Source organism: Pristiophorus japonicus, chromosome 7 (genome assembly GCF_044704955.1).
Source record: "Pristiophorus japonicus isolate sPriJap1 chromosome 7, sPriJap1.hap1, whole genome shotgun sequence".
NCBI lineage: Eukaryota > Metazoa > Chordata > Chondrichthyes > Pristiophoridae > Pristiophorus > Pristiophorus japonicus.
This window is the reverse complement of record NC_091983.1, coordinates 61,954,788-61,981,836: the sequence shown is the minus strand read 5'-3', so window position 1 is coordinate 61,981,836 and position 27,049 is coordinate 61,954,788. Positions and strand designations below refer to the sequence as shown.

The following is a 27,049-nucleotide window of genomic DNA, read 5'->3' as shown; positions in this document are numbered from 1 at the left end:
CATTTCAAATCAAAAATTATTGCTGTAGAGTAACAAGAATATCTGGGAGGTATAAAATAAAAGTATTAATGACTAGACTCCAATGCAAGGAGGATAAGGGGTAGATTTTCCCTGATGTGCAAAGAAGTGGCAGGACAGCTGTAACTTTGAAGGACTTAGGCATGATGGATTGCATCCCATCTTCCGGATTGGGGTACATTATACATGCAGAGCTCCAAGTGTGAATGTATCCTACTGCTGGGAGTTCAGAGGGGGAGGGAAGGGGAGAAGAAAGATTTCCTGTATTGCTACATCAGCCATTTAAAGCTGAGCATATTTTAGAGTGTACAGGCTGAAACCTCAAATGAAATAAGTCATGGAGCCAACGTAAGCAAAATACACATGGTTTTCAGGAGTGAGGCAATGGCTGCACAAGGTGTGCCAGTGGGGAGTTGCCCCATTTAGCACTCCAGGGCACCCTCCCCACAGGAAGGGAGTGCAGATTACCGAGAGGAGGTGGTGACTTGTGTAAATACCAAGAGTCATACATGGTGCATTCAAGGGAAATGCATAAACACGTTTTCAGGCATTAAAAAAAAAAATTAAGACATTTCCCTACACCAAGTAAATGGACAAGTGTGTATGCCAGAGATTCCTCTCAACATGTTGCATATTGACTGCGGCTGCAAGCAAAATAATCAAGCCAACCCAACAGCTCTTCCGTTGTTTGACTGTATTTTTCCTACTGCAGCACAGCACTTTCCAATTCAAATTACACTGGAAATCTTGTCACACCTACATCTTTAAAGCTACACCCTGAAAAGTTATTGCAGTAACAGCGAGGCATGTTTTCACCTTCTTTCAATTCTGTCCAATTGCTGCAGAGTAAGGTAGCAGTAGATTGATGGACGGCATCCTTGGTAGCTGAGGTAATACAGGGGAGTGTTTGAACTGTATTAGGCCACTGGATAATGCACATGCACATTACTGTTAGTTACAGGGAAGGCTCAGTCATTTAGAATAATATCTCCTCTGGGGGATCCTGGCTTAATATTCATCTGCTGCAAAGATGTTTGAGGAAACTGATGTGGCTCTGCCCATGGAGGGGCCTCTTCTGGTACTACCTCTGTGGTTAGCCCTCTTTAGATGGCAGTTCTAGAGCCACAGCAGACAAGCTCATCTCAAAGGGCCCAAATTTCCCTAACCTCTTTTTCTGGCGCCCTCACTCGAGCTGCGCCGCTTTTGCCCGCCTCCAAGCGCACCGAAAAAAGACCTCCGTACTTTGGCCGCTCCCGAGCCTCTCCTCCGTCATGGCACAGCGTGGCCCAATGGATTGGGGGCGGAGCCAGGTCCTGGCACTGAACACAGTGCCGGGATCTCTGCACATGTACACTAGAGTCAGTAGCTTCTGGCAGGCCGTTTCTGCAAACACACGCTGTAGGCTGTGTGGGAGGGGCCCGAAGCACGCTGTCCCTAGCCCTGACCGAATGGGCTCCCTCGTCGGCGGCCCGCTGCGTTCCCTAAGGTAGGGCTTCTATTTTTTATTTACTGATTGATTTTGGTGCTTTAAGTGCAGGGTTCCTTCTATTTTATTTGTTAATTAATTGCTCATTACTTTTTGCGCTTTGTTTGGTGCTTGGTGGTGCTTGAAATGTAGTTACTTGCACCGATTCCTTAACTGGAAGTAATGTCTTTCTGTGCGGACAAATGTGGACCCATACGCTGCCCTAAGTTAGTTTAGTACAACTTTTTTCTGGCCGGATTGGCATAAATGGTGTAAGTGACTGGGAACGCCCCCTTTTGAAAAAAAAACTGACCTAACAAAAAACCTAACTAACTCACTTACACTGGCGCAAATTAAATGGTCATATTTGAAACTAAAAAAGTACACCAAAAAAATCAAGTTACACCAAAAAAACGGTGCAACTCATGGGGAAATTTGGGCCCATTGACCCTAGAGCTGTGCCGCAAGTAGTAATTTCCTGGAAGGCCAGAGTTTTTACCCCTGCTACATATAGACATACTGGGTACACTGAGACCTTATTGCAAAGGATTTTACAGCTGGCCAGATTGTCTATTAAAGTGATGTTCTCACAATCTTAAAAGGCCAGCTGGAAATTCACACACTATAAAAGTCAAGCGAGAACCTGGCAAAGCGGATTTCCTGGTTCCCATACACCTGATCTGTTGGAATTTCCACCCCAGCATGTAAAACTCTTAAAATATACAGAATAAACTTACACATTTTCCTACTGGGAAATTAATTTTATTCTGTGTAAAATGGATGAAAAGCTCTGCGGGGGGAGCAAAAATACTGAATTCAGCTCAAGACTAGTGCAATTAATATTTGTGGAATTTAAATGCTTCCTGTCCTTATCGGGAGGAGAACTGTGCAATACCCAAATTTCATATCTCTGCCCATTTAGTCCCTGCCCATCAACTCTTGCATTTTGTTACCTGTCGAGGACTTGGCTGTTCTGATAGGGTATCTGACCTACAACAGATATGAAGCCACAATTCCTCAGGGATAGATGATGCCAGTGTACACCTTCTAAATTAGTAATGCAATTTAGAAATAGAAAACCTGCAGCGTATCAGTATTACATGTATTACTGCAGTACTAGACCTGTACAAGACTTACAGTCCCCATGGTCCTGAAGTTGTATCCTTATACTTTACCTGAGTTGGTACCAGGCCAGAGAGAAACCTATCTAGGGCTATGATTTTTTTTATCCCCAAAATGTCAGCATCCAAGCACTTTAATTCTTTGGTTGTTCATACCGCAGCTTTATGTTAAATGTATTATATTATATATTTTCTTGCAACATTTCTGTTTAGTTTTATTAGACATTACAGAGGGGAGAGGGGTCAACAACCCAGGGGCATAGATTTAAAGTAATTTGTAGAAGGTTTAGAGGAGATTTGAGGGGAAATGTCTTCATCCAGAGGGTGGTGGGGGGGGGGGGGGGGTCTGGACCTCACTGCCTGAAAGGGTGATCGAGGCGGAAACCCTCAACACATATAGGGCTGGATTTTAGGCTTTTCTGTTTTTGGAGCGAAAACAGAGGCAAGGCGGGAAAGTTATCGGCCGGGAATAGTCTGCGCATTGGTAAGGAATTTGTGTCATCTGGGCCCTGCGTCGGGGGCGCAGTGCGAAGGGAGGCGTTGTACACTTTGAGGCACAAAAATGGGAAACTCGCTAACTAAAGTGCTGGGCAGTGTGCGCTCCTGACCTAGAACAGATATGAAGCCACAACTCCTCAGGGATAGATGATGCCAGAGATGAAGGGGGGGGGGGGGGGTGAACATTTAAAAAAAAACATTCCCAAAACATTGCCCACGCCACAACACAAATCACTGAAAAAAATGTAAAGAACACTCGCACTTTGGAGCACTTTACCTTCCTCTGATTTCCCAGGTGGTCATTGCGGGTGTACTTCCGGGTAGACGGATCAGGCAAGTGGCCAAACTACTGCCGGTGTTGCAACGAGAGGTGTTGCTCATCCGGCGCAGCTTTTCCCGATGGTGCTACTGAGCGCCGCTGCAAAAACAGACCGGAGGATCGCGAAGGGGCACAGGAGACCTGAACACCGCCTTTCATGCCGCTCCAAGGCGAAACCCGGAGCGCAAAGGATCGGAAAGTCCAGCCCTTAAAAAGTGCTTGGATGTGCACTTGAAGTGCCGTAGACTACAGGGCTACGGACCATGAGCTGGAAAGTGGGACTAGGCTGGATAGCTCTTTGTCGGCCGGCGCGGACACGATGGGTCGAAATGGCATCCTTCCGTGCTGTAAATTTCTATGATTCTATGATTACGCTCCCCATATTTGACAGGCACATGCTCATCAATGTGGCAGCCACCAAACCAATGCCCCAACTTGCAAAGCTGATCTAGTAAGGCCTTATATCAAATGTTTTAAGCCTACAGTATCTTAGTAACAATTACAGAGAGAATTATTTATGCTGTACTACCCCAATTTTACCTTGTGTCTTTCTCACAGACCTGCCTCACAATAGCTCCAGTTATGCTCATAAAGACAGAATGAATAAAGCATCCTCACAGTGCCTGCCGTGAAGCAACCAAGGGAACACACTTTGCAGCGAGAGAGGATGGATGGTTCATTTATGGTGGTATTGCCCTTAGCAGCAGAGTGCCCAAAGCTGGCACCGCTCATTATTGAAGGGACAGTCAGGTTATCTACTCGATGGAGCCCAATTGCCTTAGTTTTCCATTTCCAATGAAATGGAATGTGCACCATCTTCCAACGACAGTGATTATACGAGATTGGCGTATTTCGGTGCAACAATTTGAAAATGAATTCATCTGGAAAATTCCTTGACATATGTACTGTTGCAATTCTGTTTTAAAAATGTAAAACAAAGTTTGTGGTTAGAGCAGTGAATACTGAAACTTTTTAGGCTGAATGCTATCTATCTATTTCTTGGTATCAGGTAGGAAACACCTTCAAGTCCCTGTGATTCAGTGGAAACTTTAACTCAACCAACTGAAATGTGTGTTTTGCAGAATCTATTTGAGATCGATTGGGCCGGATTTTCGCCACGATTTGACCCTCTGCGGCGAAAACCCGGTTGCAAAGCCCGGGAGAGGTGCGCCGGACATGTAACGACGCGGATTGCGTTACCGAGGGGCTTTCGGCTCTCTCCCGACCCTTACGCCATGCCCAGAATAGCGACAGGTCAAACCTGTCGGTGCAGCTCTGCCAGCAGCGGTAAGTATGAAAACCTGAAAAAAAAGTTAACGTTTTTACTTTTTTGCAGCGATTAGTTAGTTAAGGGTCTTATAAATGTTTTTGGAATGTTTTTTGTAATTTTTATCTCCCTCCCAAGGCCTCTCTCGCAGCGCAAACGACCCTGGACTAAAGTTGCCGAAAGTCGCGTTTTGCGCCATGAATAATCGTAGAACACCTCCCTTACCCTGGCACAGACTGAAAGTTCGGCCTAAAAATGTTAATTTTCATGTATCGCTACTGTTTACGCTGAAAAACACCGAAAGCTGAAATCCGGCCCTTTAAATCAGAAATCCTAACAACAAGCCTGGGAAGCCACTCACGCTGCTGGCAACTATAGGGATTACTGTAAAACTCAGCTGCCCATATCCTAACTCACGCCAAGCCCTGTTCACCCCTGTGCTCGCTGACCTACATTGTCTCCCAGTTAAGCAACACCTCAATTTTAACATTTTCTTCCTTATATTCAAATCCTACCATGGCCTCGCAGGCCACATTGTCCGCATGCCAGTCACGAGGCTCCCAAAGCAAGTGCTCTACTCGGAACTCCTTCATGGCAAACGAGCCAAAGGTGGACAGAGGAAACGTTACAGGGACACCCTCAAAGCCTCCCTGATAAAGTGCAACATCCCCACCGACACCTGGGAGTCCCTGGCCAAAGACCGCCCGAAATGGAGGAAGTGCATCTGGGAGGGCGCTAAGCACCTAGAGTCTCATTGCCGAGAGCATGCAGAAATCAAGCGCAGGCAGCGGAAAGAGTGTGCGGCAAATCTGTCCCACCCTCCCTTACCCTCAACAACTATCTGTCCCACCTGCGACAGGGTCTGTGGCGCTCATTTTGGACTATTCAGCCACCTAAGGACTCATTCTAAGAGTGGAAGCAAGTCTTCCTCGATTCCGAGGGATTGCCTATGATAACGAACCTCCTCCAGTCCTACAATCCTGTGAGATACCTGCACTCCTCCAATTCTGGGCTCTTGCACATCCCCAATTTAAAATGCTCTATCATTGGCTGCTTATAGGCCCTCAACTCTGGAATTCCCTCGTTAAACCTCTCCGCCTCTCTTTCCTCCTTGAAGACGATCCTTAAAACCTCTCTCTTTGACCAAGTCTGCCCTAATATCTCACTATGTGGGGTGGTAAGTTTTGTTTGACTATGTTAAATGACGCTATATAAATACAAAGTGTTGTAATCTGCCATATGATTCACCCTTGCAGAGGAAGTTTTTCGATTAAAATTAATAGCTTTTTGTTTAAAAATAAAAATTCTTGGGAATGGTTTATAAAATTAATTATGCAAATTCTGCTTTGCAATTCAGCATTCTACAAGAAATTTTAGAAACGGAAGGCGGCTATTTGATCAATTTAGCCCATCCAATTTCCAAAATGGTGAATTGGAGGATACGGCCATTCTGATCTGTCTTTGTGTTACTGTCTATCCTCTTCTGCCTCGGTCTCACTCGTCTTCCATTTCTCTTCCCTTAACATTTTTTTGCATCTCGCTGTCTTCTACATCAAATTAGAATAAATGTCTGCCTTTGTTTTTTGCAATCTCTGTACCACCTCTCAACCCTCCTTCATCACACACACATACACACACCCTTCCTGCGTTTTTTTTCTCTCTCTTCTCCCCTCCCCCCCATGCAAAACCTCTCACAAAAATCTCACTCTCTCTCATCCTCACAATTATGACTCAAACCACCACCCACTATCAATCCCAGTATGTGGACATACGAACTTGTAATGAGAAAAGGTTGGCACACAAATGTGACAAAAATATGAGAACAGAAGTCAAGTTGCACAGACAGGAAGTGTGAACCGACGTACTATTTTTTACTAAGACACCAGATAGATGTATTGGGGATGAGGAAAGGCCCTCGGGCCTATGTGTACTTGACTCCATTTACCAACCTTTACTTCCCAGATCTTTTGGGATAGGCAACAAAACAGACCTGCGTGGCCAGTTCAGGAGTCCCGGATCACCTCTAGTTCACGCTCCCTTAGCCAAGTTACCTTTTCATTTTAGCTCCACTGTGCTGCACAAAGGACAATTTCACTAGTCGTGTGACTAATAGTTGCCTGCGATGGTTCTGGAGTGAAATATTAAATTACACACGAGACAATGGCGGTACCGTTAATATTCGTTTAATACAGAAGTAGAACAAGACTCACTACTTATACTCTATAGTTACCCAATACGTCCCCAGGTGATCAGTGCAGTCCTGACACTGTACCTTCAAGGGTCTTGCACCTGGTACATTCGTCTGCTCAGTGTGGTTCCTAGGTTCTCGCTCTGGATTGTCCGAACTTGTCTATCTTTATACCCTTTCTTCTCTCAGTTAACCATGTGTCGGTTGCTATTAATTGCCTGCTTGATTAAACAAGTAGTACAGAGACATTCTGCTGTTATCGCAACCTGTCCCTTGCCTCCAAGAGTTATTTCCAAGTTGCTGTCTTCATTACCATGTGTAAACCTTATCTTGATCAACTAAGTCTTTTCATCCTTTCCCACCCCTATTGTTTCCCCCAGCTGGTTCTGTTATGGTAATTCCCTCCTATCCGTTGGCCTTCATTCTGCTATTCCTACACCTGACCTTTCGTTCAGTCATCAGCAATTGCCATTCAGTATTTGCACACTATCTCTTACCCAGGCTGACTCCTTTGAATTTGGCTTTATTATCGTGCAGCTTTACAACCTTACCTCCTTCCCTTATCTCCTTCAGAGGTCAATGTCTGCTTGTTTTTTGTGCAAGAGTTTATTGGTTAAGTAGACCCCAGGTATGATCTAACTTCTTAATTCTTTGATATTTCCACAACCCTCTTACCCCGCCTCCACACACATTATGAAACTTAGTTTTGGCACACATTATGGCATATTATCAAAAGCCTTTTGGAGATCCAAGTAGATGTTGTTTGCCGGGTCTCTTTGATCTACCATTTTAGTCACCTTGTCAACAAAATTGTATTAAGTTTTTAAAATGACCTCTGATTTCTGAGACTGTGTTAAGCATCCCAAAAATCCCTGAATGTTCCTTTAAAGCATTTCTTATGATACCATCATGTCCCCCACCAGAAGTGAGGTCTATATTTACCCAGATTTGTACAAGGGGATTAACACAGCTTTTCTCTAATCTTCTGGCACTACCCAGACCTCTGAGGAACTGAAAATGGTTAGCAGGGTGTTGTGTATCTGTAAAGCATGCACTCCCATGTTCCGCCACCAGGGAGCTCATCCTCTGAAGTCCCAAGGGATCCCAGCATCGCTTGGGAGCACTGTATATAAGCTGGCTCCGAAGGCCTGTTCCTCACTCTGGGGTGTCTTGATAAAGACTGAGATCACTGTTACTTTAACCTCCCTGTGTGCAGCCTCATCTGTGTTAGGAACACAATAATTGGCAACGAGAATACGAATCCAACGCAAAGATGCAGCAAACTGTGGGCATCCTGGAGAAGTTCTCGGAGGGTGAGGACTGGGAAGCCTATGTCGAATGGCTAGACCAGTACTTTGTAGCCAACGAGCTGGACGGAGAAGGAAGCGCTGCAAAAAGGAGAGCGGTCCTCCTCACAGTCTGCGGGGCACCGAGCTACAGCCTCATGAAGAATCTTCTGGCTCCAGTGAAACCCACAGATAAGTCGTATGAGGAGTTGTGTACATTGGTTCGGGAGCATCTTAACCCGAGGGAGAGCGTGCTGATGGCGAGGTATCGGTTCCACATGTGCCAGATATTTGAAGGTCAGGAAGTGGTGAGCTACGTCGCCGAGCTAAGGCGACGTGCAGGACAATGTGAGTTTGATGGCTACCTGGAGCAAATGCTCAGACTTTTTTTTTTAAACTGGGCATTGGCCACGAAACCATCCAATGAAAACTTTTGACTGTAGAGACACCGACCCTCAGTAAGGCGATAGCACAAGCGTTTATGTCCACCAGTGATAACACCAAACAAATCTCTCAGCACACAAGTGCTGGCAATGTTCATAAATTAACTGGAACTGTGTTCGCGAGCAGAAATGTACAGGGCAGAACCCACAAGTCTGCAACTGCCAGCAAGCCTCAGGTGACCCAGATGACTCAGAGTCCGCAACAAAGGATGAATGCAAGGCAATTCACACCTTGTTGGTGTTGTGGAGGCTTCCATTCAGCCTATTCATGCCCCTTCAAAAGCGTATGTTTGCAAGAGCTGTGGAACAATGGGGCACCTCCAACGAGCTTGCAAACGAGCTGCAAGCTCTGCAAAACCTGCTAACCACCACGTGGCAGAGGAAGATCGGTCCATGGTGGATCAAAGCAATTTCGAGCCTGAGAGAGGAGGCAGATGCTGAAGTACATGGGGTGCACACATTTTCGATTAAACGTAAAATTGAATGGCTTACCCGTAGCCATGGAACTGGACACTGGCGCTAGCCAATCCATCATGAGTAAAAAGATGTTTGAGAGACTGTGGTGCAACAAGGCATTCAGACCAGCCCTGAGCCCCATCCACATGAAACTGAGAACTGAGAACATTGTACTCATCACTGTCCTGGGCAGCGCCATTGTCAAAGTCACCTACGAGGGCACGATGCACGAACTGCCACTCTGGATTGTCCCGGGCACTGGCCCCACACTGCTTGGAAGGAGCTGGCTGGGCAAAATCCGCTGGAACTGGGATGACATCCGAGCGCCATCACATGTCGATGAGGCTTCATGTTCCCAGGTTCTTAACAAATTTCCTTCCCTTTTTGAGCCAGGCATTGGAAACTTTTCCGAGGCGAAGGTGCGGATCCACTTGGTCCCAGAAGCACGACCCATTCACCACAAGGCGCAAGCGGTACCTCACATGATGAGGGAGGAAGTGGAAATCGAGCTGGACAGGCTGCAACGCGAGGGCATCATCTCCCCAGTGCAATTCAGCGAGTGGGCCGGCCCGATTGTTCCAGTAGTCAAAAGTGATGACACAGTCAGGATTTGCGGCGATTATAAAGTAATCGCCGCAAATCGTTTCTCGCCACAGGACCAATACCCGCTCCCTAAGGCAGACGACCTATTTGCGACGCTGGCCAGAGGCAAGACGTTCACCAAGCTCGACCTGACTTCAGCCTACATGATGCAGGAGCTGGAGGAGTCTTCGAAGGGCCTCACCTGCATCAACACGCACAAGGGACTGTTCATCTACAACAGATGCCCGTTTGGAATTCGGTCGGCTGCAGCGATCTTCCAGAGAAACATGGAGCGCCTACTCAAGTCGGTACCACGCATGGTGGTCTTTCAGGACAACATATTGGTCATGGGTCGGGACACTGCCGAGCACCTATAAAACCTGGAGGAGGTCCTCCAGCGACTGGATCGCGTAGGGCTGGATCGAAGAGGTCTTCATGGCAACAGAAGTGGAGTTTTTGGGGAGAAAGATCGCGGCAGACAGCTTTCGGCCCACAGACGCCAAGACGGAGGCTATCAGGAACGCGCCCAGGCCACAGAACGTCACGGAGCTGCGGTCGTTCCTGGGACTCCTCAATTATTTTGGTAACTTCCTACCGGGGTTAAGCACCCTTTTAGAGCACCTACATATGTTATTGCGCAAAGGTGAGAACTGGGTTTGGGGAAAAAAAACAAGTAATTGCTTTTGAGAAAGCCAGAAACATTTTATGCTCCAACAAGCTGCTTGTATTGTATAACCCGTGTAAAAGACTTGTGCCAGCATGTGATGCGTCGTCGTACGGAGTCGGGTGTGTATTACAACAAGCTAACGTTGCGGGGAAGTTGCAACCTATCGCCTATGCTTCCAGGAGCTTGTCTAAGGCCGAGAGGGCCTCCAGCATGATTGAGAAAGAGACATTAGCGTGTGTGTTCGGGGTAAAGAAAATGCATCAGTACCCGTTTGGCCTCAAATTTGAGCTGGAAACCGATCACAAGCCCCTCACATCCCTGTTCGCTGAAAACAAGGGGATAAATACTAATGCCTCAGCCCGCATACAAAGGTGGGCACTCGCACTATAACTATACCATCCGCCACAGGCCAGGCACCGAGAACTGTGCGGATGCTCTCAGTCGGCTACCATTGCCCACCACAGGGGTGGAAATGGCGCAGCCTGCAAACTTGTTGATGGTGGCGCAGCCCGCAGGCTTGTTGATGGTCATGGAAGTGTTTGAAAATGATAAATCACCTGTCACGGCCGCCAGATTAGGACTTGGACCAGCCAAGATTCTTTGCTGCCCAGAGTAAAAAAACTGTGTACTGCATGGGAGCTGGGCCAGCATCCCCGTTGAAATGCAAGAGCCAATCAAGCCGTTCCAGCGGCGAAAGGACGAGCTGTCCATTCAGGCAGACTGCCTGTTGTGGGGTAACCGCGTAGTGCTACCAAAAAAGGGCAGGGAGACGTTCATCTCGGATCTCCACAGCACACACCCGGGTATAGTAATGATGAAAGCGATAGCCAGATCCCACGTGTGGTGGCCCAGTATCGATTGTGACTTAGAGTCCTGTGTACGGCAATGCAGCATATGTGCTCAGTTGAGCAACGCGCCCAGAGAGGCACCACTAAGTTTGTGGTCCTGACCCTCCAGACCATGGTCAAGGATCCATGTCGACTATGCGGGCCCGTTTCTCGGTAAAATGTTCCTGGTGGTGGTGGATGCTTTTTCAAAATGGATTGAATGTGAAATCATGTCGGGAAGCACCGCCAACGCCACCATTGAAAGCCTGAGGGCCATGTTTGCCACCCACGGCCTGCCTGACATACTGGTCAGTGACAACAGGCCATGTTTCCCCAGTGCCGAATTTAAAGAATTCATGACCTGTAATGGGATCAAACATGTCACCTCGGCCCCGTTTAAACCAGCCTCCAATGGGCAGGCAGAACGGGCAGTACAAACCATCAAACAGAGCCTTAAACGAGTCATAGAAGGCTCACTCCAAACCCGCCTGTCCCAAGACCCCACTCACTCACAGGGGTGCCCCCAGCTGAGCTACTCATGAAAAGGACACTTAAAACCAGACTCTCGCTGATTCACCCCAACCTGCATGATCAGGTAGAGAGCAGGAGGCAGCAACAAAATGTAAACGATGGTCGCGCCACTGTGTCACGGGAAATTGAACTGAATGACCCTGTGTTTGTGTTAAACTATGGACATGGTCCCAAGTGAATCGCGGGTGCGGTGATAGCTAAAGAAGGGAATAGGGTGTTTGTAGCCAAACTAGACAATGGACAAATTTGCAGAAAGCACCTGGACCAAATGAGGCTGCGGTTCAGACTGCCCTGAACAACCCACAGCAGACACCACATTTTTTGAGCCCATAAACACACACCCAAAGGATCAACGACACCACACCGGACCAGGAAATCGAACCCATCACCCCCAACAACCCAGGCTCACCTAGCAACCTGCAGGGGCAACCCAACGCCAGCCCAGCGAGGGCACAATCAACACACCAGAACAGACATTTGTACCGAGGCAGTCCACCAGGGAAAGAAAGGCTCCCGACCGCCTCACCTTGTGAATAGTTTTCATTTTGACTTTTGGGGGGGGGGGGGGGGGGGGGGGGGGAGAATGTTGTGTATCTGTAAAGCATGCACTCCCATGTTCTGCCACCAGGGAACTTATCCCCTGAAGTCCCAACATCCCTTGGGAGCACTGTATATAAGCCGGCCCCTAAGGCCTGTTCCTCACTCTGGAGTGTCTTATTAAAGACTGAGGTCACTGTTACTTTAACCTCCCTGTGTGCAGCCTCATCTGTGTTCGGAACACAATACAGGGTATCCCACAAGACCACCGATATTTCTTTCAGCATCCTGCTGCTTTTTCTACCCTGAGCCCTTTTAAATTTAGCTAGCACCTTTCCCCTTGTGATCTGCCAACAACCTTTCCATAAAAAAAACATCCTAATTTATAATTATCTTTTTTAATTAGCATGATTGATACTAGAAACAAAAGTGAACTGAAGAACATAAGAACGCATGGAATGAGAAAAGTCAGTGAGCCATCAAAGTTCCCTCCTTCCATAGAGCATGTTTCATGGACTCTACCCAACGATTCAATCTTGTGGGAAACTTCTGCATAAACACCCAATAGTAAAGGTAAGGTGGCTTTCCACAAGGGCTTACTGTGATAACTGCACCATTATTAAAAAGCAATTTAGCCCAGTTTCATAAATACCACAGCAAATCACCAAGGTAGTCTAAATATAATATATCCGGCAGTTGGCGAGAGGCGGGAGCAGCGTCGGAGCAGCCTATAAAAGGCCCAGCGGGTGTTCCACAGGCAGCGGCAGTGGCCGAGAGGCGGGTGCAGCGTCGGAGCGGCCTATAAAAGGCGTACCGGTGCAGCTACAGCGGGGAGAGAAGGCAAAAAAGTAGAAAGGAATGAAAAGGTGATGTCACAGCCAAGGGGGTAAGTGATTGGCTGGTGATTGGCGAGTAGCTTTTCTTTTTCATATCAGTAAGTAAACTGTAACATTGTTGTGCCAATTTAATTGTATCTAAGGGTTAAGGCATGGCAGGAGAGCTCGGTCACGTGTTATGCTCCTCCTGTACCATGTGGGAACTCAGGGACACTTCCGGTGCCCCTGACGACTACGTGTGAGAGAAGTGTATCCGCCTCCAGCTCCTGACGGACCGCGTTGCAGAATTGGAGCTGAGGTTGTATTCACTCTGGAGCATCCACGATGCTGAGAATGACGTGAGTAGCACGTGCAGCGAGTTGGTCTTACCGCAGGAGAAGGATCCACAGCCAGATAGGGAATGGAAGACCAGCAGGAAGAGTAGTGCAAGGAAGGTAGTGCAGGGGTCCTCTGTGGTCATCCCCCTGCAAAACAGATACACTGCTTTGACTGCTGTTGAGGGGGATGACTCATCAGGGGAGAGCAGCAGCAGCCAAGTTCATTGCACCGTGGCTGGCTCTGTTGCACAGGAGGGCAGGAAAAAGAGTGGGAGAGCGATAGTGATAGGGGATTCAATCATAAGGGGAATAGATAGGCGTTTCTGCGGCCGCAACTGAGACTCCAGGATGGTATGTTGCCTCCCTGGTGCAAGGGTCAAGGATGTTTCCGAGCGGGTGCAGGACATTCTAAAAAGGGAGGGAGAACAGCCAGTTGTCGTGGTGCACATTGGTACCAACGACATAGGTTAAAAAAAGGGATGAGGTCCTACAAGACGAATTTAAGGAGCTAGGAGCTAAATTAAAAAATAGGACCTCAAAAGTAGTAATCTCGGGATTGCTACCAGTGCCACGTATTAGTCAGAGTAGAAATCGCAGGATAGCACAGATGAATATGTGGCTTGAGCAGTGGTGCAGCAGGGAGGGATTCAAATTCCTGGGGCATTGGAACAGGTTCTGGGGGAGGTGGGACCAGTATAAACCGGACGGTCTGCACCTGGGCAGGACCGGAACCAATGTCCTAGGGGGAGTGTTTGCTAGTGCTGTTGGGGAGGAGTTAAACTAATATGGCAGGGGGATGGGAACCAATGCAGGGAGACAGAGGGAAACAAAAAGGAGACAAAAACAAAAGACAGAAAGGAGATGAGTAAAAGTGGAGGGCAAAGAAACCCAAGGCAAGAAACAAAAAGGGCCACTGAATATAAAGGGGCCGCAGGAGGGGTCAAAACTAAAAATCATGGTTTAAAAACTAGGATGAAAACACTCTACCTAAATGCACGCAGCATTCGAAATAAAGTAAATGAGTTGACGGCACAAATCATTACAAATGGGCATGATTTGGTGGCCATTACAGAAACATGGTTGCAGGGTGGCCAAGACTGGGAATTAAACATACAGGGGTATCTGACGATTCAGAAAGATAGACAAGAAGGGAAAGGAGGTGGGGTAGCTCTGTTAATAAAGGATGATATCAGGGCAGTTGTGAGGGATGATATTGGCTCCAATGAACAAAATGTTGAATCATTGTGGGTGGAGATTAGAGATAGTAAGGGGAAAAAGTCACTGGTCGGCGTAGTTTATAGGCCCCCAAATAATAACTTCACGGTGGGGCGGGCAATAATCAAGGGAATAATGGAGGCATGTGAAAAAGGAACGGCAGTAGTCATGGGGGATTTTAACCTACATATCGATTGGTCAAATCAAATCGCATGGGGTAGCCTGGAGGAGGAATTCATAGAATGCATACGGGATTGTTTCTTAGAACAGTATGTAACAGAGCCTATAAGGGAGCAAGCCATCTTCGATCTGGTCTTGTGTAATGAGACAGGAAAAATAAACGATCCCCTAGTAAAAGATCCTCTCGGAATGAGTGATCACAGTATGGTTGAATGTGTAATACAGATTGAGGATGAGGAAGTTGTGTCAGAAACGAGCGTACTATGCTTAAACAAAGGGGACTACAGTGGGATGAGGGCAGAGTTGGCTAAAGTAGGCTGGAAACAAAGACTAAACGGTGGCACAATTGAGGAACAGTGGAAGACTTTTAAGGAGCTCTTTCATAGTGCGCAACAAAAATATATTCCAGTGAAAAAGAAGGGGGGCAAGAGAAGGGATAACCAGCCGTGGATAACCAAGGAAATAAAGGAGAGTATCAAATCAAAAACCAATGCGTATAAGGTGGCCAAGGTTAGTGGGAAACTAGAGGATTGGGAAAATTTTAAGCAACAGCAAAGAATGACTAAAAAAGCAATAAAAAAAGGGAAGATAGATTACGAAGGTAAACTTGCGCAAAACATAAAAACAGATAGTAAAAGCTTTTACAGATATATAAAACGGAAAAGAGTGACTAAAGTAAATGTTGGTCCCTTAGAAGATGAGAAGGGGGATTTAATAATGGGAAATGTGGAAATGGCTGAGACCTTAAACAATTATTTTGCTTCGGTCTTCACAGTGGAAGACACAAAAACCATCACTATCTCCCCATTCAAATAATATTCCCTTTTATTGTTTTTTTTCACTATCACTATCACTAGGGGGGTAGTGCTGGACAGGCTAATGGGACTGAAGGTAGACAAGTCCCCTGGTCCTGATGAAATGCATCCCAGGGTACTAAAAGAGATGGCGGAAGTTATAGCAGATGCATTCGTTATAATCTACCAAAATTCTCTGGGCTCTGGGGAGGTACCAGCGGATTGGAAAGCAGCTAATGTAACACCTCTGTTTAAAAAAGGGGGCAGGCAAAAGGCAGGTAACTATAGGCATCTGTAGTGGGGAAAATGCTTGAAACTATCATTAAGGAAGAAATAGCGGGACATCTAGATAGGAATAGTGCAATCAAGCAGACGCAACATGGATTCATGAAGGGGAAATCATGTTTAACTAATTTACTGGAATTCTTTGAGGATATAACAAGCATGGTGGATAGAGAGGTGTACCGATGGATGTGGTGTATTTAGATTTCCAAAAGGCATTCAATAAGGTGCCACACAAAAGGTTACTGCAGAAGATAAAGGTACGCAGAAACAGAGGAAATGTATTAGCATGGATCGAGAATTGCTGGCTAACAGAAAGCAGAGAGTCGGGATAAATGGGTCCTTTTCCGGTTGGAAATCGGTGGTTAGTGGTGTGCCACAGGGATCGGTGCTGGGACCACAACTGTTTACAACATACATAGATGACCTGGAAGAGGGGACAGAGTGTAGTGCAACAAAATTTGCAGATGACACTAAGATTAGTGGGAAAGTGGGTTGTGTAGGACTCAGAGAGGCTGCAAGGAGATTTGGATAGGTTAAGCGAATGGGCTAAGGTTTGGCAGATGGAATACAATGTCAGAAAGTGTGAGGTCATCCACCTTGGGGAAAAAAACAATAAAAGGGAATATTATTTGAATGGGGAGAAATTACAACATGCTGAGGTGCAGAGGGACCTGGGGCTCCTTGTGCATGAAACTCTTTTGAGTTTACCTGAAAATAAACATAAACATTAAAACCATGCCACCCGCCTGGGTGACACAGCAGACATTTTCAAGGCCCCTTTTTTTTTTCCTTTTTTTTTGGTTTTTTTTGGGGGCGCTAAAATCAAATTTTTCCAGTGCCCCCTATAAAAGGGGAGGGGGACACTAAAAGCACCGGCAATGAAAACAAATTAAACTTTAAAACGTAAAATCAAATTAAAATTTGGTTGCCGGGCGTGATGATGCACTCCAGTCCCTCCGGTGCCCACCTCTCGCGGAAGGCCGCGAGCGTACCGGTGGACACCGCGTGCTCCATCTCCAAGGACACCCTGGACCGGATGTAAGAGCGGAAGAGAGGCAGGCAGTCAGGTTGAACGACCCCCTCGACCGCCCGCTGCCTGGACCGGCTGATGGCACCCTTGGCCGTGCCCAGGAGCAGTCCTACGAGGAGGCCTTCGGACCTACCCGCTCCCCTCCGCACAGGGTGCCCAAAGATCAGGAGAGTGGGACTGAAGTGCAGCCAGAATTTCAGGAGCAGCCCCTTTAAATAATGGAACAGGGGCTGCAACCTCGTGCACTCAATAAAAACATGGAACACGGACTCCTCCAGACCGCAGAAATTGCAGGTGGCCTGGGAGTCCGTGAACCGGCTTAAAAATTTATTGCACGGCACTGCTCCGTGCACCACCCTCCAGGCCAAGTCCCCGATGAATAGTGGGAGGACCCCTGCGTAGAGTGCCCTCCATCGGGGACTCCTTGTGCATGAATCCCAAAAAAGGTTAGTTTGCAGGTGCAGCAGGTAATCAGGAAGGCGAATGGAATGTTGGCCTTCATTGCGAGAGGGATGGAGTACAAAAGCAGGGAGGTCCTGCTGCAACTGTATAGGGTATTGGTAAGGCCGCACCTGGAGTACTGCGTGCAGTTTTGGTCACCTTACTTAAGGAAGCATATACTAGCTTTGGAAGGGGTACAGAGACGATTCACTAGGCTGATTCCGGAAATGAGGGGGTTACCTTATGATGATAGATTGAGTAGACTGTTTCTTTACTCGTTGGAGTTCAGAAGGATGAGGGGTGATCTTATAGAAACATTTAAAATAATGAAAGGGATAGACAAGATAGAGGCAAAGAGGTTGTTTCCACTGGTAGGGGAGACTAGAACTAGGGGGCACAGCCTCAAAATACGGAGGAGCCAATTTAAAACCGAGTTGAGAAGGAATTTCTTCTCCCAGAGGGTTGTGAATCTGTGGAATTCTCTGCCCAAGGAAGCAGTTGAGGCTAGCTCATTGAATGTGTTCAAGTCACAGATAGATAGATTTTTAACCAATAAGGGAATTAAGGGTTACGGGGAGAGGGCGGGTAATTGGAGCTGAGTCCACGGCCAGATCAGCCATGATCTTATTGAATGACGGAGCAGGCTCGAGGGGCTAGATGGCCTACTCCTGTTCCTAATTCTTATGTTCTTATGTCATAGCTAGGAGAACAGTTCTCAGACCACTGTTTTTCCTGGTTGTAGAGTCCATCATCTTTAAATCAAATTTACCTTCATAAATATTTCCATCAATGAAAAACTGCACCAATGATTACCTGTATTACCATTATTCTTTTAACAAATGCAAAAGGTTAATCAGATATAATTTTAATTTCTTCCTCGTAAACAGATGAATGCTAGGAACTAGCCATCTGGTCTGATGTGATATTCTATTTATACAATAAGTCATTGGCCTCGAGTTTCAAATTCTTTCACAATACAGTGCTTTATGATAACACTGGTGTCATATATTACCACCATGGGCTATAATTTCCTCTCTGTGTATAACAAGAAAATTGTCTTACTGACTTTGGTTTATACTAACAGTTTAACAATACCCTGTAGAAGTTTTCTTTAACTTTACACAAAGGTAAATACACCCTGTGGACTGAGAAAATAAAACATTCCAAAATACAAATAAATATACTGGTGTGCTATCAATACAAGTCCTTTTGTCCAACACTATGTAAACTGCATAACACAGTAATACTGCCAATTAAAGCGAGATTATATATTTTAGGATGAGATCTAATTTGTGCCTATTCCGATTCATCTGAATTATCCAAAGTCCAAATGATCCAACCTGGGATAAGACTTGTTGGCTGCTTTGTGAACAATAAATGAGAATTCAGATTTTTATACTGATGTCCAAAAATAAATACCTCAAATTACTTTTATAAAAAGGAGCTGTATGCTTTAACTGGTACCGCTAATGACAGAATCACAAATTCAAAATTGCCAATCAATCTAAATTCCACTTATTTTTAAGTATACAATACAATCTATTCCTAATAATTCAAGTAACTTTGAAATAAGAGAAGAGTGGAATAATCCTGCTTGCACGACAGTACCGGCAATCTTATTCTGAGGCCTGAGCAGACTACAGCTTGACCTCATTACCAAAACAGCATTTAATCTGTCTTTCCAGTTTAACTGGACCAGAGGCTGCACCAGCTGGGCTAGAAATGTGCAAGATTATTTTTGAAGGAGTAGCCGCTCCAAAAGAATGAAAATACAATATACTCATTAAAAAGATACAATTTCAAAGTTCAGACATATTTATAGGAATAATAAAAAGAAAAGACTTGCATTTATATAGCACCTTTCACAACCATCAGACGTCTCAAAGTGCTTTACAGCCAATTAAATACTTTTGGAGTGCAGTCACTGTTGTAATGTGGGAAACGCAGCAGCTAATTTGCACACAACAAACTCCCACAAACAATAATGTGGTGATGACCAGATAATCTGTTTGTTATGTTGATTTGAGGGACAAATATTGGCCATGGGATCTTTTATGTTCATCTGGGAGGGCAGACAGAGCCTCAGTTTAACATCTCATCTGAAAGAGAGCACCTCCAATCTGAAAGAGAGCACTCCCTCAGCCTAGATTTTGTGTTCAAGATCCTGGAGTGGGACTTGAACCCACAATGTCCTGACTCAGAGGCAAGTGTGCTACCCACTGAGCCACAGCTAACACTATCGATAGTACAGCTCCATAATGGGCTTCTCAAAATTTCCTTAACAAAAACATAACCTGTTTCCAAAATAGACCTTTTTCTTCCCTCCCAACTGAAGTGCCATTTTTACATAAATTCCACACTCTGATTAGACTCAGTAAAGCAGCAATGCTTCAGCCAACCCTTGCTACACATTCCAGTCAATGGAGGTGGGAGCACTGGGTTTGTTTCTAACTTGTCCAGAACAAGGAATTGGCACAATCACAGCTTTAATTAGGAACCCAATTTAAAATGTAAATGTAAAGTAAAACAATACTATTCAGGTTTATTTAAAATGGAGCTATATTTTTGGGTGCGAGAGTCTAACATATTCAGAATCAGGAGTATTATCCTGAAATGATCCACATTATAGGATGTTTTCAATGTCCACCTAATGTATCGTCCTTTGAGTTTTAAAACAGTGATGGGGAGGGGACGTCATGTTCAAAACTGATAGCCTCTATCTTTACCAAATAATGTTCCCACAAACTTGTCACACAGATTTTGTAGTCATTTTGCAAAAGCATCTTTTAGACTAGAGTGTAAAAGTTAACTTAACAGTCTCGAGGTAGGAGATAACCAGAGCAGAAGATCTCAGAATTATTCAAAAAAAGAGAAAGAGGAAGTTGAGTAAAATCAATCCAAAGTTATAACTTTGTACAAAGTTCCTTGATATTGAATGTCTCAGTAAATTCATTGGCATTCAAGAATGAAGGTAAAAATAAAAATTGCATTTCAGTAAGTTGCCAAGTGTGACAAGCAAATGTTTGGCCACCCAGTTGGAGCGGTGCCAAGCAGTGTTGCTGGAGGCGCCCCGGAGCGGCCTATGCCCCTGCCCCACTGTCCCGTGCCCTCTTCGCCCCTGTGTCCTTCTCCCTGGGTCCCTGCCCCTCTCCCCGGGGCCCCTGAACCGTCCCTTGTCCCCGGCCTCTCTGTCCCTGCCCCTCTCTTTCCCCTCTCCCCGGGTCCCTGCCCCCTCTCTCTGCCCCTCTTCCCAGGTCCCTACACCCTCTCTCTGCCCCTCTCCCCAGGTCCCTACCCCCTCTCTCCAGGTCCCTACCCCCTCTCTCTCTGCCCCTCTCCCCTCTTTCTACCTTCTCCCTGCCCCCTCTCCCCAGGTCCCTGCCCCCTCTCCCCCCTCTCCCCAGGTCCCTGTCCCCTCTCTCTGCCCCTCTCCCCTCTCTCTGCCCCTCTCCCCAGGTCCCTGCCCCTCTCCCCACTCTCCCTGCCCCCTCTCTCTGCCCCTCTCCCCAGGTCCCTGTCCCCTCTCCCCAGGTCCCTGCCACTCTCCCCTCTCCCCCCGCCACTCACCCGCTCAGCTCCAGCAGCAGGCTGCGGACGCTCAGTCCTCGGGCGTTTTTCGCGGCAAGCACGGTGAATATCTGCGGGAACTTGAGCACCATGCAGACGATGAAGGTACTGGAGTTAGCGAGCACCAGCGCGGACTCGAGCTTCATTGCGGCTCCTCGGCACCGCCCGGCAACACCACAGCGCCCGGCAGCGCCTGTTCCGGATACGCCTTGAACTGAATATCGAGCTGTGGCGCGGCCCGTACTCGGCCGGAAAAAGGCGGGACTTAGCGGGGCAAGGGGAGGGGGGAGGACCGGGAACTCCCGGGCCAGCCCCGACCCCGGGAGTCTCCTCCCCTCTACACTCTTCACTGCAGCAACAACTCGACTTTGCAAAAATAATAATAATACGTACATCATTTTCAGCAGTGAGTGCTGGAGAGGTGGGCATACGCTCCACTCCTTACACCAGTTGCAATTTTTTGTAACACGCCAGTGCACGGGTTTTTAGTGTGTGCAGCAATAGTATTGCAAGTGTGGGCTTCCAGTGGCCAGTCGGGGAAGGGTTGGGTCCCACAGTAGACATGTCCCATTGCAAGAGGCAGACGTGTCCCATTCCACCCGTGTCATTGGCTGACACTGGAGTTGTCAACACTCCAGGATTGTCCTGGGGTCTCCAGGAATGAAAGGCTAATCTGGACATTGCTCTGAGCAACACAGCAGAAAAATCAGGGGCATTTAAAGAAATGTGTCTAAAATTATTTTTGTTACAATAATATTGAGATTCGAAGAGCTCATCACGCTCCCGGATGCACTTCCTCCAGTTAGGGTGGTCTTCAGCCAAGGACTTCCAGGTGTCAGTGGTGATGTCGCACTTTATCAGGGAGGCTTTGAGGGTGTCCTTGTAACGTTTCCGCTACCCACCTTTGGCTCGTTTGCCGTGAAGGAGCTCCGCATAGAGCATTTGCTTAGGGAGTCTCGAGAGCGTGAAGAGGTCAAGCGCAGGCAGCAGAAGGAGCATGCGGCAAACCAGCCCCATACACCCCTTCCTTCGGCGAATATCTGTCCCACCTGTGACAGAGTCTGTGGCTCTCGTATTGGACTGTTCAGCTACCAGAGAACTCACTTCAGGAGTGGAAGCAAGTCTTCCTCGATTCCGCCGGACTGCCAATGATGATGATGATGATGATGATGACAATAATAATATTGGAAATGGTGGTGGTGGGGCGGGAGAAGGAGAGGGCCATTTGACTTTCAAATCAAGAATCATCCAGTTGGGGTAACGAAGAGTTCCCTTCCAATTGGTGTGAGAAGGCGGTGCACAGTGAGGATGGACGTAACTGGCGACCAATGGCAGGAGCGTGGGGGTGGAGTTGTTGGAGGCAGGAGGCCATATGATGAAATCTCCCAGAATATGTCTAACCAGTTTAACACCGCTAGATTCTGCCCATGTTTTTTGATAAATACATTCCATCCCATGATGTGTTTCTATGTTTATGATGGGCATATTACATAGGATTACATTACATAGGATATACGACACAGAAACAGGCCATTCTGCCCAAACAGTCCATGCCAGCGTTTATGCTCCACTCGAGACTCCTCCCGTCTTTCCTCATCTAAACTTTTCAGCATAACTCTCTCTTCCCTTCTCCCTAATATGCTTGTCTAATCCCCTTAAATGCATCTATACTATTTGCTTCAACCATTCCCTGTGGTAGCGAGTTCCACATTCTCACCACTCTTTGCATAAGAAGTTTCTTCTGAATTCCATATTGGATTTCTTAGTGACTATCTTATATTGATGGCCTCAAGTTATGCTCTTCCTCACAAGTGGTCACCCCTCAAGTAGGTCACCCCTCAGCCTTTTTCCAAGAGAAAGGGGACCCATCCTGTTCATTCTTTCCTGATATGTATACCCTCGCATTTTGGTGGCTCCCTGATCTGTGAGAGAACAGCTCCACAGGTCGGGCTATAAAAGAGCTGGAGCGGCGTACGACTTCAAACTTCAGCGCGAGCTGCTCCGCGACGATTTTGAGATGGGCGACTGGGTGACGTCATCAAAACCCTGGTCGCCGTTTTGGAGCGTGGGCAGGAACATCGGCAGGATCCAGGTACAGAGGAGTGGGAAGGTCGGGGCGGAGGAGCGGCGAGTGCTTGTGGTGGAGGAGCAGTGAAAGATCGTGGCGGAGGTGCGACGGATGAGGGTACGGAGCCCAGAAGAGCCGAGGGCCCAGGGGCTGCACGGGCCAGCCCACACTGTGATATGTGTGCGCGCTACGTCGTGTAGCAGAGCAGGTCTCCAGTCGTCTTGGTTAATCCTTGCCACTGGACCAAGACCTAGCTCTCCCAAGCCCGTGTGGTGGCTGGTGTGCAACGGTCACCACATATTAAAAAAATTCACGCAGCGGCATCTTCCACCCCCTCACTTGGAGTTCAGGAGTGGAACATCGGGTCCTTCATCGAAATACCTGTGAACTCGTGGAAGCAAGTCATCCTCGTTCGAGGGACCGCCTATGATGACCTTCGCATTTTGGTATCATCTTTGTAAATCTTCTCTGCACGCTCTCCAGTGCCTCTATATCCTTTTTATAATATGACGACCAGAACTGCACGCAGTATTCTAAGTGTGGTATAACCAAAGTTCGATACAGGTTGAGCATAACTTCCCTACTTTTTAATTCTATGGACCCAAATTTCCCCATGAGTTGCTGTGTTTTTTTGGAGCAACTACATTTTTTTGGAGTAACTTAAAAATCTTAATTCCTCACTTTTAAGTTTTTTTTTCAAAAGGGGGCGTTACCAACTACTTACCCCTGTTTTGGCTATTTATGCAAGTTTAGACAGTTAAAACTTACTCCAAGTGGCCCCAAGCGGCCGGCCTCCCTAACAACACCACTTGCAGCTGCCGGTGTTGAAGACCAGTCTGGTTGCGCGGAGTTTGACGGATCTCCCCGCAGCAGTGGGCTAAAGTCCCGAGAAATGGAGAGGCTCCTGCAACCGTGGGGAGGGGGCAGTGGGGTGATCTGATGGGGTTGGCTGTAGTGCAGACTCCAGTCAGATTGAGGATACCTTTTACTCTTTAATCTTTTTGATTGTTTGGGTTTTCCTCCATCCACTATTTGTCATATCTGGGTTGCTGTGGCTTTGTGTCTTTCTGGACACTTATGCCTTATATCAATCATTGCCTTGCAGTTGGCTGTGTGCAGCTACTGGCAGACGGGTGGTGGGTGTCACAGCAGCAGCAAGTGTAGGCTCCCGGCTGAGGCAGACACTGCTGTCCCAATTGTGATCAGGGCTACATGTTGAGCAATGGGTCATCAACACCTCATTGTGGCTAAGTAGATCCTTCAGAAAACATCATACCCCATTAGTCCAACCTATTACTTGAATAATTCACCTCGGACTAGATTACCTTTCATTTTTAAGAATTCACTTTTTTGCATTAACGTGCCTCTGTCAGAGACTGATTGTTAGAGTAATGGGGTTTAACCCACCACTGTCTTCTTTGGCACATAAGAGAACGCCAAGTGCGTGTTCTAAATTGATGTGCTTGTTTGAGTTCAGTAATGCATCTGCTTATGACCTTGGTATTTTACCCCACCCATGTACTTTAAGTCTTTTAATACGCCCCTACTTAATAAATATATCCAGGCACCTTTAGTTAGCAGTCAGTGTTGTTGGAAACAAATCGTCGAAAGGCCAAGCCATCTACATTTAAATTGTTCCCTGCAAATCAATAATGGCCTGTGTCCCTCCTCACTCCTACACCCTCAACACCACTCTCCCACCCCCCCACCCCACCCCAACCCAACCCCTCGCAGCCAGCAGCAGGACACATCTGTGCGTCTCAATTACTGTAGGGCAATCAGTCGCTGGCTTCCTTGGCCCACAGACACCCATCCCACTGCAGCAGGAGAGATCTCCGAGCCACGACACGCCACACCAGCAAGCGCCTCGGTCATGGCTAGGTGCAGGAGGCACACATGACTGAAGGGGGGAGGGATGTCTATCTTTTGCAGGTGTTCGTAAATGCTGTGTGGTGATAATGGATCATGATTCCGTTTTAATGTATAATATACTTTATTGAAACGTTTACAATGAACTTTACTTTATTGCAAAAAAATCATTCAGTCATGATTCAGTTTTAATGTATAATATCTTTCATAGAAAACTTTACAATGTACTTTACTTTAGCGCAATAAAATCGTTCTTGTCATGATTCAGTTTTAATATATAATATATTTCATTGAAAACTTTACAATGTACTTTACTTTAGTGCAATAAAATCATTCTTGTATTAAACTTTAAAATGACTCTTTAAGATCACTTAAAAACTCTAATATCACTTATAAAGTGGTAAAGTTACAAAATTTAGTAAACAATTTCAATTTGAAAACAAGATCACTTAAAAACCTTAAGATAACTTTTAACACAGTAAATTTAAACAACTTATTAAATGTGAGAACATTTACACTCTAAGATCACTTAAAAACTCTAAGATCACTTATATACTTGTAAAGTTACAAAAATTAGTACACAATTTCAATTTGAAAACAGTTACAACAGTGTCATCAACAACTACAACACAACAGCAGCAAAGAAAGGCTGCACCCAGCTCTCATCCACATCTCGGTGAATGTGCACTTCCTCATGGGGGTGGTGGTGGGGGGGTGGGGTGCTGGGGAGGGGGGGTGAGGTAGGGGGGAGGGGGGCCCAACTTGGGTCTCTACAGAAGCTGATGTAGGGATTGCAGTGGGAGTGGCACTTTGATTGGCCGGGCTGTGTGCCCTTATTGCAGCAGCTAACTCCCTGATGGTCTCTGCCATCGTTTGCACTGCCTCTGACATTCACGCCTTCAATTCCCGTGTCATCACTGCTATTTCTCCTGATAGTGCCGTTAACTCATCACCCACCCCTCTGATGCTGCCCTCGAGTGATCAGGTAAGGGCATTGGTCTCCACACCCAATGCGATAACCTCAAGCGCATCTGTTGAACGCTGCATCTCAGGAGAGTCTATTTGGATTCTCCTTCCCCTCGCCCCGGGTCTGCCTCGCGGCACCCCTCCAGTGCGAGGCGCAGGGTGGGACCCTGGGTGTTCCAAGCTGCATTCCTCCTCCACCACTGGGACCCGCTTCCTCTGACAGTGGGGAACTGGGTGTTCCAAGCTGCATTCCTCCTCCACCACTGGGATCCGCAATCTCGGAAGATGTGAAACCATGGAATGTCGGACCAGAACTTACATCATTAAACGCGGATGGATACGTGAGGAGAAGATGGCATGTCGCATCAGAACTTAAAGCACTACGCAAGGATGGGGAGGGGATGAAAGCATGGAATGTCGGAAGAGAACTCTTGGAAGTGCCTGGCAGAGTGAGGCCCTGCACTATGGACTGATCCATATTATAATCAACATTCTCCCCTGAACACATATCCATGCCCCCCTCCTCCACCCCATCGTCTTGGTCTGGATCGCAAGCATCTGAATCTTCTTCTGGATCTTCTGGATTGGCATCATGTTCTGCAAAATATAACCGAACAGTCAAATGGTTAGCAGCACAGGAGGGGGCAGGATAGGTGGCATGAGTAGTCTTGCACATAGCAGGCCAGGCAGCAGGTTGATTTGAAGGGTCACAATGCATTTTCAGGACTTACCCTCTCCCATGCGTGTGGGCGCAGCTTGTGCAGTACTGATTGCTTTTCTCCAGGCATGGCTCATCAAGGCAGTGACTCTCTGTTCCAAGGGTTGTCAGTTGGTGCAGATTTGGCGGGCCTCCTCCTGTTTGTGTTCTTTCCCTTTTGTTGTGGGACAAATTCATCTGCAAAGATTAAAATATAACTTTTTAGAGAGGGTGTCTTTCTGCTGGGTGGGACATATACATATGGTCACCTTTACAATTGCAATTCCATTGAAAAATGAAGATATTACACTAACTACTTGACCAAGGTCCTGCCATTTCTTTTTACACTGGCTTCCAGATCTCCTGGTATTCACCACTCCGCAGTATTCTTCTGCAACTAGGTTCCAGCGTTTCTTCATTTCTTTGGGTGCCACCCTTGTGTGACCTCTGGTGTCCAACTCCTGCCATTTCCCCTCAATGGCGTTAACTAGTATCTCCACTTCTTCACCAAGAAATTCTTCGTTTTCGCTGCACGTTGTTGCATTGCTGTATTGGATTAACACTCAGTGATTTTTCAAA

The 27,049-nt window shown here is 46.7% G+C and overlaps 1 protein-coding gene across 1 annotated transcript in view; it reads right to left on the bottom strand.

The window, feature by feature from the left end:
• The window catches only part of slc66a3 (solute carrier family 66 member 3), a 53,453-nt gene extending 32,267 nt beyond the window's left edge, over positions 1-21,186 (bottom strand). The window contains exon 1 of the mRNA XM_070884994.1: positions 20,871-21,186. Coding sequence (XP_070741095.1) covers positions 20,871-21,016 — 146 coding nt within the window. The 5' untranslated portion in view covers positions 21,017-21,186. The remainder of the gene's footprint in view (positions 1-20,870) is intronic.
• Between the last annotated feature and the right edge of the window lie 5,863 nt (positions 21,187-27,049).